Raw genomic sequence first — 12,083 nt, 5'->3', positions numbered from 1 at the left:
CTTTTGTCCTCATAATCCCTAGAGTTTGGTACTAAACTAAAAATATATTTCAGGTGGTAAGAACGTAGATGACTAGGTTGCTATTTTTGTGTCCTAAGGCAAATTATTGAACTTTTCTAAGCCCATCTATCTATCTTTGTTATAAAACGAAGATAACACAGCCCTTAATTTCTTAAGGTTACTATGAGTACCATGCATGTGACAAGGTATATAATAAGCTGATGGTGGTCCCAGGGACACAGTTATAGCATTTTCTTGAGTTATGTTAGGATTTATTTTCACTGATATTAATATTGTCTGTAAGTCCTAAAGTATACAATATTACTGTTGTAAGACAGAACAGCGTATAAATAAGTTACTTCCCTGTCTTTAACCCTTAAGCCAGTATCAGTTCAGGCTGGTGGAGATTTGATCCTCATTAAGTAATCAATATACTCTCTTGGGTTGGAATTCTGTAAGAATCTAAGCTATTAGGTGGAACTTGCTGTATCAGGAGCAATCTCACCTAAGAGACTGGGTGGGGACTGGGGTAAGTAAATGTAGCTGTATGTTACCAAAATCTGAAGCATCACCACCCACCTCCTGAAGCCTGGATCTGAACCCCATGTTTGTCACAGGAGCCAAGAGAAACCCCCGAGAGAGAGAATAGTGGCACAATAATGAAGCATGAATTACCCAGATGAAAGCATCTATGGAAGCAAAGGTATTACCATTTATGCCTGCTACTCTTGACCAAATAGCAACATGGAAGCACCGAGTCAGTACTTTTAACTGCTTAATGGTTATTCCGTGAGACTGAATATATTAAAAAATAATAATAATTGTATGTGAGACAGTTTGACTCATGATTTTAATAATTACATACTATTTTGATCAAATATACGCAAGGATGATAAATTAAATGATTTTAACATCGCTAAGAGAGATTGTGCCAGGCAGACAAGAGAGACAAGAGCATAGTGTACTTTATTGATGACAGAGAAGTAGGCTGAATAGGCTAGTGAACAAGACAGATGAATTCATTGGTTGAACAGAGAACAAGGGTTTGGGGTCTGGAGACAAATGAAGACACAGAATAGGCCTCTTACTTTGCATATGATGAGGAATGGACAGTCCAAACACAGAGGTGATTTTTGAGTGTGAAAACAGAAATCACTGTGCAGGAACAAACAGGAACTGTGCACTGGTACTAAATCTTTGAAAGCTCTCGCACAACCTTGGGCAGAGTCCCTTGTTTTGATCAGACGGTGTTTTTCACTCATTTCTTCAAACCATTTATGGCAAAAGGTGCCTAGCTTTACAGGATGTAGCTTTGCATCCTGGAAATAAAATTTAAGTGAATACAGTGGTATTTTAAGAAAAAAAAATAACACCAGAAAGTCTCCTTTGAGATAGAGTTTGTAACGGAGGTTGATAGGAACACTGAAGAGAGAAACCAAAGTATAAGCTGTTTGGGAGAAAAGCAAAGAAGGAAAGAGAGAGCCCTCAAAGGAATATTTGTCATAGGATGAATGTGACTTCAAAAGTGGCCCAAGGCCACATAAGGGTAGAAAATACTATGTAGCTGAGCCTGTGTATGCTTTTTTTATGTGTATTATATATGTAGATATATTCTTTCTGTCCAGGTATGGACAAAAATGCACCAGGCATCAGTGTCCCTGGGGAGCTATGGTACTTTAGAAAATTATTTTTCTTTTTGTTTTTGCTTTTAGCAGTGTTAAGGCTCAAACCCAGCTCCTTGCCTGTGTGAAACAGGTATTTTTCCACTCAACTATACACATAGCTCTCCAAAGATACTTCTTAAAGCACATTTTAAGTCCAGGATGGAGGGGCTGAAGAAATGGATAGCTAAGTCATTAAGAGCTCTTGTTACTCTAGCAGAGGACCTAGGGCTGGTTCTCACCACCCATATTAGGTAGTTTTCAACCTGCTTCAACTCCAGTTTCAGGGGAGCTGATGCCCTTTTCTTACCTCCAAGGGCACCTCCATGTGGTAAATGCAGACAAGTAGGCACACAGACAGACATATAGATAACTTTTTTAAGTAAGATCGTAAGAGATGGTGTTTATTTTTAAATTGTGTGTGTGTGTGTGTGTGTGTGTGTGTGTGTGTGTGTGTGTGTGTGTGTGTGTGTGTGTGTTGTGAGATTCAGTTTAGGTCTACCCTGGATATAGAAAGTTCACATTTTCCTCTCTCATCTGTTTTAATAATGGCTTTGTAACGCCGATTTATCTTGTTTCATTACAACCCACAATAACACTTTCAATGTTGCTTTAATGAGATAAAATAGGAAAGATTTTGAATGACTTTCCAATGTTTGTGCTTTCTCTACCGTGGGCAAGAAAGAGAGAGAGAGAGAGAGAAAGAAAAGAGAGATCATACTTGTATGTCCAAAAGGATCATACTTGTATGTTCAAAAGCACAAAACCTGCAGTAGAAACATTGGGAGTTGGCATTTTAAGAGCTTTTGAGAAAGATGGCAATGGGTGCCTGCTTTACCTTTTGCCCTTTTCAAAATACTAAGGAGTTGGAAACTATTGAAACATTTTACATAGCTTAACAAATGAATAAATGTGAAGTATAAAGTATATGCAGTCTTTGAGAAGTGTCATTTTCACAAATTCACCTATCTTTAAAAAATAGAATTCATTAGATGTCGGTTAAGATTGTCTTGAATTTGCAATATGAAATTATTTAACACTTGTGACATGAAACCATATATGGTTGTCTCTGATTTCCCCAAACAAGAAACTATGGCAGGAGATCAGTGTAAAGAGGCTGGCAGTCCTCTTATTTAATGAGTGCCAACTTGAATCATAGAGTAGTTAATAATTATTAAGCGCTTGGGTGCCATTTACTGCACAAATGACCTGCTGTGGATTTCTTACCTGCTGGCGTGTAGTAATCACCTTACGAAGTGATGCTATTGTGGTGTGGGCTTCACATCTGGAGATACTGAAGCCTGGGGAGGTAAAACTTGCACACAATCCCCATGAAATAGATTAGGATCTGAAAACTGACAAGTTTGATTTTAGGGGTTACATTTTCCACCACTGTATAATTCATAACCCAACTCCTCCATAAGGCATATTTAAAGATGAACAGAGGCTGATCATGCTGGCATGTCATATTTCATTCCAGCACTCTGGAGGCAGAGGCAGGAGGATCTTTGTAAGTTTGAGGGAAGCATGGTCTATATAGTAAGTTTCAGGCTAGCCAAGCTGTAAGGTAAAACCCAGTCTCCCTGATTGGAAAGGTCTGGAAGCAGCATAGAATTCTAACTCCTCCTGCCTCTCTCTGCATGTGGAGTTGAAACATGAATGATCTGTTCAGAAGCTGGAACAAAATAAAAAGTAAACATGGTTGCATAGACATATAAAGCAACATTACTTGTTTTATTAAAAATGCCTCTAATTTGGTGGATTTAGAAGGTTAGTGGTTAAAAGTCATACTCCCGAGGGGACCTTTATTTAAAAAAAAAAAAAAAAAAAAAAAAAAAAAAAGCAAAAGAACTTTCCAAGAGATGGAGCATGGATTGGTCCCAAATGACAATTACTAAACTAAAAGGTGCTCATTCTGAGGTTATTAATCTCTGTTAATCATTCCATGCCTCTCTGTACAACTCAGCACAAAATGAAACCAGGGCTTGGCAATTATCCAATTCCTTTTTTAAGACCCTTGCCTCTTAGTGTGGATAATCCAAAGCCCTCACTGGACCTTTGTGAATCCTGGTTACCCAGCTGATGTGTGTGTGTGTGTGTGTGTGTGTGTGTGTGTGTGTGTGTACATGCTCTATTCTCTTCTTGTCACCTCTGTGTTTCTGGTAATTCCCAACCTGCTTCCTGCATTTATCTGGACTCTAATCAGTCACTGTGTTGTGAATTCAGGATAGTCTGCAGTGGTACCCCAGAAGCATGTCCGTTCCCCTCACCAATGCATTGCCAGGCACTGAGAATGACTCAGAACCTTTTGAGCGATCACACTGTCTTTTTGCAGAAAGATTATGTCTCCACCACAAAGGGACTGGCTAATTCTATAGCAAGCAGAACAACAATGAACCAAAATAACAGAGCCTTGTGCATCAGAGTCCAATCCCTGAGGCTAATTGTTAGTTTGTTTAAGTTTTGCTTGCAGGCAGATAAGGGGCTTCTCCATTTGGAAGCTTGGCTGAGCTAGTGTGAAGACAAGACTATAATTCAGACATCCAAGTGAAATGCAAATAGTTTCGTGTATTCATGGTCACTAATAACCTGTAATCAAAATATAATTTGTGAGGTTAAAAACAAAGACACCATTAGTTTATTTGCTTGGGGGTGTAATTGGAACTATGTGTCAGTCTGTTGATTTCCCTCCTCTGTTGGAGAAAGTGAGCTGGATGGTGAGTCCTGGGACAGCCATGGTTCCGTTTGTGAGACTCTCCCCTCCTGAACTTTCCTAAGCCTATGGCTTTAGTGGTGGCAGTAATAGCAGAGATGGAAAGGATACTCTTTCTCAGTGCTTTTTCCTCTTGCTAAGTGAGCAACTGTTTCTATTCCAAATCCCCTGCAGTCATACTTCAACTGGCTAATTTTCTTGATGCATGTCCACTCATCCAGCAAATATTTTGCACATAATTATCAAGGGCCAGTGAAGCTTCTAGTACTGCACTACACCTCAGGGTTTGCCATGGTTATCTGGAGATTCCTCATACATTCTTTGCAAGATTTAGAATCTCTCTGTTGCCTTTCAGATTTTGGGTATCCCTAATCACTCCTCCGCTGGCACCAAGTAAAGAATTTTTTTCCTTGGCATGAAATACATGCTCTGGTGAGATGTGCATCCTGGGGAACAGGGTATTTTGATCGTGGGGGTGTGCAAACAGAGAGGTAGAGAAGCTGGTGGGTCAGATTACTCCATAGAAAACCTATGGTTTCCTTTGCCTGGTTATTTGCTCCGAAAAGGGAAGACATTTAAACTCTACGAAAGCATGAAATGCCTTCTCCTCCATCAAGCAGAAAAAAAGGCACTGTGGTGATCTACTTGGTACTGTGGAGGAATGAGGAAGGTTATCCATGGCAGACACTTGAACCAGCATAGGTCATAACAAAACAGTGAATTCCATCTTGGTCTTGTCTTTCTCTGCTTTTGAGGCAGCATCTCCATGCAGCATCACTAGAATCTATCTAGAGCCATTTCTCCCCCTTGTTAGTGTGCTGGTTATGCCCTCCACCCAAAGGTAAGAGCCTGTCTCACTTGCTCAGCATGTACGCCATGGCCTAATACAGCACCTAGCACTCAGCACAGTGTTAAATGCAGTCCAGGCTTCATGACTAGTGCTTTGAAACCAATTGTAGCATTTAGAAAGTTGTTAAATAAACCAAAATTTCTTAATAACAGTTACTTTAAGGGGTAAAACTTAGTCACTAAACAACACTATAATTAAAAAGGGATTCTTCTGATTAGGACTTTTCATGCCCTTTTAGATTCAGGTCCAAAAAATTCATTTCAGCACATTTTTTCTGTGTCTTTGGAAACTAAGAGCCCAGCAATGCTATTTCCTTCACTTATCCCTATGGCAACCAATCAGACCTCTGGTGTATAATGGTATATTCTTCGGCATCTCAGGTTCTGTTGCTCAGAAAACCTTGACAAATTGTGTGGGTGGATGGTGTGGTCAGTTTCTTATTTACTCAATGGATATTCACGAGGCATTTACTGTGTGCCAGGCATGAAGTTAGTGCCATGAGTGTGGAATGGCAAGACCCTCTGGAAAAACACATTAATCAAAAAGGAACAAAGCTAAGTGCACAATGGTGAATGTGACCATCACTCCAAATAAGACTTTATGCTGCTATGGTAGTGTAAAATAAAAAAAAAAAAAAAGACCTGAACAAAGAAGTCTTTAATGATAAGAGAATGAATGTTCGGTCCTTGGGGAATGGTGGGAGTGAGGTTGAAGGTTGAAGGAGGCTGGCCCAAGGGGATAACCAGACATACAAAGGCTGAATCACGTACGAGACAGGATGCTCATTCTGAGAAATGGAAAGAGGCGTATGTGGCTTCAATGTCCCAGGACATAACTAGCTAGGTACCTCATCCCGAAGATCTTTGAAAATGTGTATGACCTTTTCGCTTTTTTTTCTGGTAGGACTAAAAGAAAACTGTTTTGAAAAAAAAATTAATTTGGGGAAGATTGGAGGCAATGGCCAAATTTGTTTCTCAAGGACAGAAAGAAAAGAAAAAGCATATTCTGTCTTCAGGATAAAGAATAGATTGGAAATGAGTGGATAAGCAATGTGTTCCCATGAACCTGACAAAGAGCAGACATCCTATGTGCCCAGGTGAAGCAGTCCCTGCATAAAGCACATGCCTTTGCAAGAGACTGGGGATGAGCTCCTGGCATAATGCAGACCTCTTTAAATTCCCTGTGTCATGCGCGCACACTTCTCCAGGCATAAATTAGCATCATTAATGCAGAGTGTCACATCAGAGCCCGGTCCCCTCTCCAGCCAAGGCATCACTCTAGCACCTTTCTCTTGTACTTCACCCTCCACCTTTGAAGGCTGTTCTTGGCTCTTATTTTCCTCCCCACAAGTGTGAGATTTTTTTTTCTGCTGTGCTGTTAGAGTGAGCCCCCACTTACAGTCTAATCCTCCATGGCTTTGTGCCTGTTTGTCAGGAACTTGGAGAATGTATTAGGACATGGTACAGGGTTAGAAGCTCTATTTTGACAATGATTGTGTCTATTATCTATTTTAATAAATGTAAATTGCTGTGGAGAAACAAATCATTTTACGGCACTTGAATCCTTTCCAGGGAAGCCTGGATCCTTTCTGTGTGGCTTAGAACTATTACTGTCATTTTTCCTTCACTGAGTTGAATAAAAACATTTAAATGAGACCTTTGTTAGCACACCTTCCTGTACGGTTGCCCTAATAAATTGTTGTGATCTTTGTCTTTGAAATCTGTATTTTGTAATATTTGCAGACTTATCTCTAGTCTCTTCCAGATTATGAGGTAAACTCAGTATCAACTCAAAATATAAGCCCCAAACACTGGGAATCCTGCCATGAATGAAGTGTTGATCTTGTCTCTAGAAAATCCAGTCACCTGTCACTGTTAGGTCAAGGCTTAGAGATAAGAGAGAAGAAGCAGCCGGGCAGTGATGGCACATGCCTTTAATCCCAGCAGGTGGATCTCTGTGCGTTCAAGGCCAGCCTGGGCTACAGAGTGAGTTCCAGGAAAGGCTCCAAAGCTATACAGAGAAACTCTGTCTCAAAAAATATATATTTTTAAAGAAGCCAAAGTGTTCTATGTGCTTATGAATTACAATTGGAGACCTGTGCATGTGTGTGTAGGCAACTCTGTGTAGAAATGTGTATTGCACACGTAGGTATGTGCATATGTGCATGAATTTTCTTAACAGCTGAGAGAAGCCTCCCAGCATCAGTGAGCACAATTAACACCATACCCCAGTTTCCAAAACCACTCTCCAATTCAAAGAACCAGGACTCTGAAAAGTGGTCTGATGTTGTTATCAGGAAATTGATCTATATGATACATTGGGGCCACCAATAAAGCCATGAAGGAAGGGAATTCAAATGCAATGCTTTAAGTGGATGAGAACATGTCAAAGCCACACAGGAACCAATGGAAGAGCCCCAGTAGCTGAAGTAGAGCAATGTGAACAGTAAGATAAAATGGTTTGAGGTGATTTCCCAAAACACAAAGCCGGTCTGTATTGATATAAGTGCATTAGTGCATAATATGATTCTAATGCACGTTAATAAATGTGAGGAAAGAAAGACAAGGCCCTGCTGAGGAGCTCCAAATAAATGATGTGGATGACACCCTGAAGAAGCACCACAAATGAACATAGCTCAACCCCTGAAGTGTAGGCTGCATCTGGTGGCTTCCTTCTAGAGAGTGCAGAGAGGAGCGGGAGGGAGTTTCTGGTGCAGAAACCTGGTAAACACTACTCCAGCCAGGTGCGCAGCGTCAACAGAGGCATTAGTCACGCTGACATGTTGACTGATATGAAGCGATAAAAATGGCGCTTTAGCTTTGTGGTCTTCAGTCCTGAGAAAAACCAGGCAAATCCCACAAGGGGTATACTACAGTATGCATTGACTGGTATTTCTTAAGGCTGTCAAGAGCTTTAAGATCAAAGGCAAGGGAAGTCTGAGAAACTCTCTCAAGACAAGTATATGTGACATAGATGGTCCTAGAACAAAGTACATTAGGTAAAAACCAAAGAAATATAAATGCCTATGTAGCTTGGTAACAGTGTGTGAACTTAAGATCATTAGTTATAATCAGTGAGCCATAGTAACATAAGATGTTCATAAGAGGAGAGATGCGGCAAGGGGAATGTCAGAGCTCTGTGTATTAACTGTTGACTTCTCCTGTCAGTCGGAAACTTTTTACAAACAAAATGACAACAATGCAAACTAGAGACTAAGACATTCTAAGTGAGTTAGTAGGCAATTTGAGTACAACTGCGATGGCTGAAATATATACAAAGTTGTTGGGGGAGATAGGATGAGTCATCTAAGAAGTCCTTCAGATCCTGCCAAGCTAATTCCCAGTGCTACAGGATGACCTAAGAATTTACAAGTAGCTTTGAGACTTCTACACATTTTCCATCTGTAATATATGCCATGATAGAAGTCAAGATAACTCTGAATGCTGGGGGAACAGGGAGTAAATCCAGGTCATTTAATAGAAATACAGCAAGTCACACAGGTAATTTCAATTTTCTAACAACTACATAAGAAAATGCAATAGATAAAATAAATAGGATATTTTAATATGTTAAAATGTCATTTCAATATGAAGTCAGCATTATGAGACATTTTGCATTTCTTTTCAACTGAAGTCTTTAAATCCCAGTGAATATGTTTTTATTTATGGCTCATCCTATTTAGATGAGATTCTTTTCAAGTATATGAAGAGTTCCATGGCTAGTGGCTACTTTATTGGTCAGTGCATGTGTGGAACTCCCAAATTTAAATTTTAAAATTTAAATTCTTGCTTACTGATGGAATCTTATAAAAAATAAATTTACCAATATTTGTGCTTTAGTTATACACATGGGAGATAGTATTTAGTATACATACATTCAAGTTATCTGGTTTTTTTTAACTTGAATAAGTATTTATTGAGTACCCTCCATTAATAATAGGACAAGCTAGCACACCAGTCCCAGCTACATTTTATACACTGGAGTTCTAATAATGAGAGGAACACACGTAATATCTGTTCCTCATGGAGCTTATGAGTATAAGGAAGAGTCATTGGGCATGGAAACAAAAACCCTTCTCCAAAATGAAATAATTGTAAATGATGAGGGAATGGTAGTGAATGAATGGGGGAAAACATGATAGGATGGCTTTAGATGATTTCAGTGTGGGCTGAGAGATGAAGTATGAAAATGGGTTAGTCACACCAAAGATTCAAAGGAGCACATCAACTAGAGGAAGTAGCATGTCCAAGAACCCCAGGCAGGGTTGGTGGCATGTGGGAAGGACAGAGCCCAGTAGAAAAGCAGCATGAGACAAGAGAGCAAATGTTGGGTTTTGTGGAACTTTATAAGCCATGACAAGGAGTTGGAAAGTCATCTGCATTCTCTGAAGTCTACTAAAAGGTTTTAAAACAAGGAACTTATTAAATAAAGAAAGCCATAACCTCAGGTAGCCAGTATAACGTATAGGAGAAGTTAGAACAAAATATGTTCTGCATACCTACACGAGTATTTTAATAAGGGGAAGACAAAGAAAGGTGGTATCTTCCAGGAGGACCACACGATGACATATAGATACAGAGTGCTGAAAAGAAAAAATGTGTAGATCCTGGATCCAGTTCTTTGTAATGGAACCAAGCAGTTCATCCTAAAGAATTGGCATGTTTTCAGTGTCTAGACTGCTCTAGCAACATCTCAAATCAGTTTCCAAAAGTGAAGTTTCACTAAGTGGAACCAACCATGCAGGTCTGCAGGCTCCATTTGGTTTCTAGATATGAGTGACTGTTGCTAAAATGAATATGTGCAGAGGCACAGTGATGTCTCATCAAGGTCCCTTCATGATTGTGGGTGTGTTGTGCCTGCGCAAGGATCCCTTAGCCTAGGAGAGAGTGGCTTTTCTGACATTTGGAACATTTCAATATATTTCAGAAATCATTATCTCACACTGTTGGTAGCTGTGAAGTAGAAGGAATGAGCACAGCTGCACCCAAATTCTAGAATAATAAAAATAGTAATAAGTGAATAAAATATGGGCTTTGAGAAATGGAGGTTTAGTTTGTGGGGAAATAGGCAATGAAATTATATCCTTTACTTTGTACTTTCTCTCTTGTAAGAGAGAACACCAATGACTTTAACCCTATACCAAACAGCTACATAGAATCCCTCCTTTAGGAATATATAAAGTAGATTCTGAGTTTGTTGTTTATATAGTCCCCTGGGATTACTTGGAAGCTAATCTCCCATATACTCTCTCAGTGGGACAATTTTGTAATATCCCTCATTGAGACAATTTGATTAGAGCCTCCACAGATTATATACTTCTCCTTGTGTGGTGCCTAGTAGACTATAGTATCATGAGGGCATTAATGAAAGTGATGGAATCAAGATCCATATTGATCCTTATTCACTGTGCCTAATATCAGGATAACTTGGAAACAGTGGAACATTAAACAAGACCTGTGCTTTAAAATTATCTCACTATAACTTAACAATTGAAAATAGTTAGCACTTGGCCCTTATTAACAAATAAACACTTCAATATATGAATGCCCTTCCCTTTTCTTTGAATCATAGTCACACAGGCAGTGGCTGCTTTAAGTTTTGATTCATAGGGACAGTAGAAGACATTGGATAGTCCTCCCTCCCTTTCAGACGTCTCAGTTCCAATTCCACTCCCCTCCCCTGAACCTCAGCCTCCTGAGTGGTTACATCAGCTCTTATGACTCCTCACCTTAGAGCTACTACTTTGTAATTTAATGCTTACAATATAGCATATCGGCCACTATTGATTAATGGAAGTGTGTGCCTCCTTCCTGCCCCTGGGTTAGCCTCCCTGAGGACAGACATTGTATCTTCCCCTACTGGAGAGTAAGCTTATCAGATCAAGAACACATTTGTTTCTCTTGTTACACTTCCCACCATAATGTCTTACCCACTGCAGGTAATATGTTCACTGCTTTGAATAAGCAATTTTAATATTTTGGCCATCTTATAATACTGATTTCTGGGATATGCATACCATATTTTATGGCTGAAAAGAAAAGCAGATTGTTTTGTTTTGTAAAACAAGTAATTGATATCAAAATAGGACAGTTTGAATGGTCAGTATCTGGGACTGATGTTTGTAATCATGCTAATGTGACTGATGGACCTCCAAAAACACAATTGATACTTTAGGAGAACAAATACATGGGGCTGTCTGCTAATCTTATTTTTAGTTACATACTAGATCTGTGCTTTTATTTCACAAGTTGACTTGGAGGAGGAATGAATTTGTTTGCTCTGAAGATGAGGGAAGGACAGAAAGATTTGCTAAGCAACTATGATATTACAGATGTAAACTCTGTAATTTTGCAAAAGTTGTGGTCTTCTTTAATTACCATAAAAGCTGTGAAAATAGTGCTATATTTTCTTTCGGAGAGGAGGAGCGTTGTAATAGATTCTGAGAGGTAACTAATGCAGACTATAAAGCTGTGTGAGAATAAAATGCTAGGCACGGAAAAGCCATTCAAGAACGTTACATCTATGCAAGCCAGGGTACTCAATCACCCAGCCATTGATCTAGTCTGAGTTACAGCCCAAAGCTGTTAGTGCTTAAGCCCATCTTATTTCTTCCACTGCCTCTCCTCGAAATAGAAACTCTTGTAGGGAAAAAAAAATCCGAATCCAGAATCAACATTATTAGCTTTTCAGTTTAGCTCTTCCAGTTTAAGCTAAATAAGACTCAAGTTTTCTACATCTGACCCCAGATGCTATTTTCCTCTGTCTTATTTGCCCTGAGATAATGCTAAAGATAAACCTGGCAATGCTTCAGAATGACTGTGTGAGAACATGCTCTTCCTGATACCCTGGGGAGGCAAAA

General features: G+C 39.4%; 1 protein-coding gene across 9 annotated transcripts in view; it reads left to right on the top strand.

Annotated features, from left to right (window-relative positions):
- Ppp2r2b (protein phosphatase 2 regulatory subunit Bbeta) overlaps nt 1–12,083 on the top strand; it is a 404,023-nt gene that overhangs the window by 169,166 nt on the left and 222,774 nt on the right. For 2 of the 9 annotated variants that reach the window (XM_052742108.1, XM_052742111.1), the window contains exon 2: nt 618–703. The exons of the other annotated variants lie outside the window; for them this stretch is intronic. In XM_052742108.1, the coding sequence (XP_052598068.1) occupies nt 667–703 (37 nt within the window). In that variant the 5' untranslated portion in view covers nt 618–666. The remainder of the gene's footprint in view (nt 1–617; nt 704–12,083) is intronic. 9 annotated transcript variants of the gene reach the window in all.

This window comes from Peromyscus californicus, unplaced genomic scaffold (genome assembly GCF_007827085.1).
Source record: "Peromyscus californicus insignis strain IS unplaced genomic scaffold, ASM782708v3 Scaffold_17__1_contigs__length_78620276, whole genome shotgun sequence".
NCBI classification, from domain to species: Eukaryota; Metazoa; Chordata; class Mammalia; order Rodentia; family Cricetidae; genus Peromyscus; species Peromyscus californicus.
This window is presented reverse-complemented; position numbering and strand designations above follow the sequence as displayed.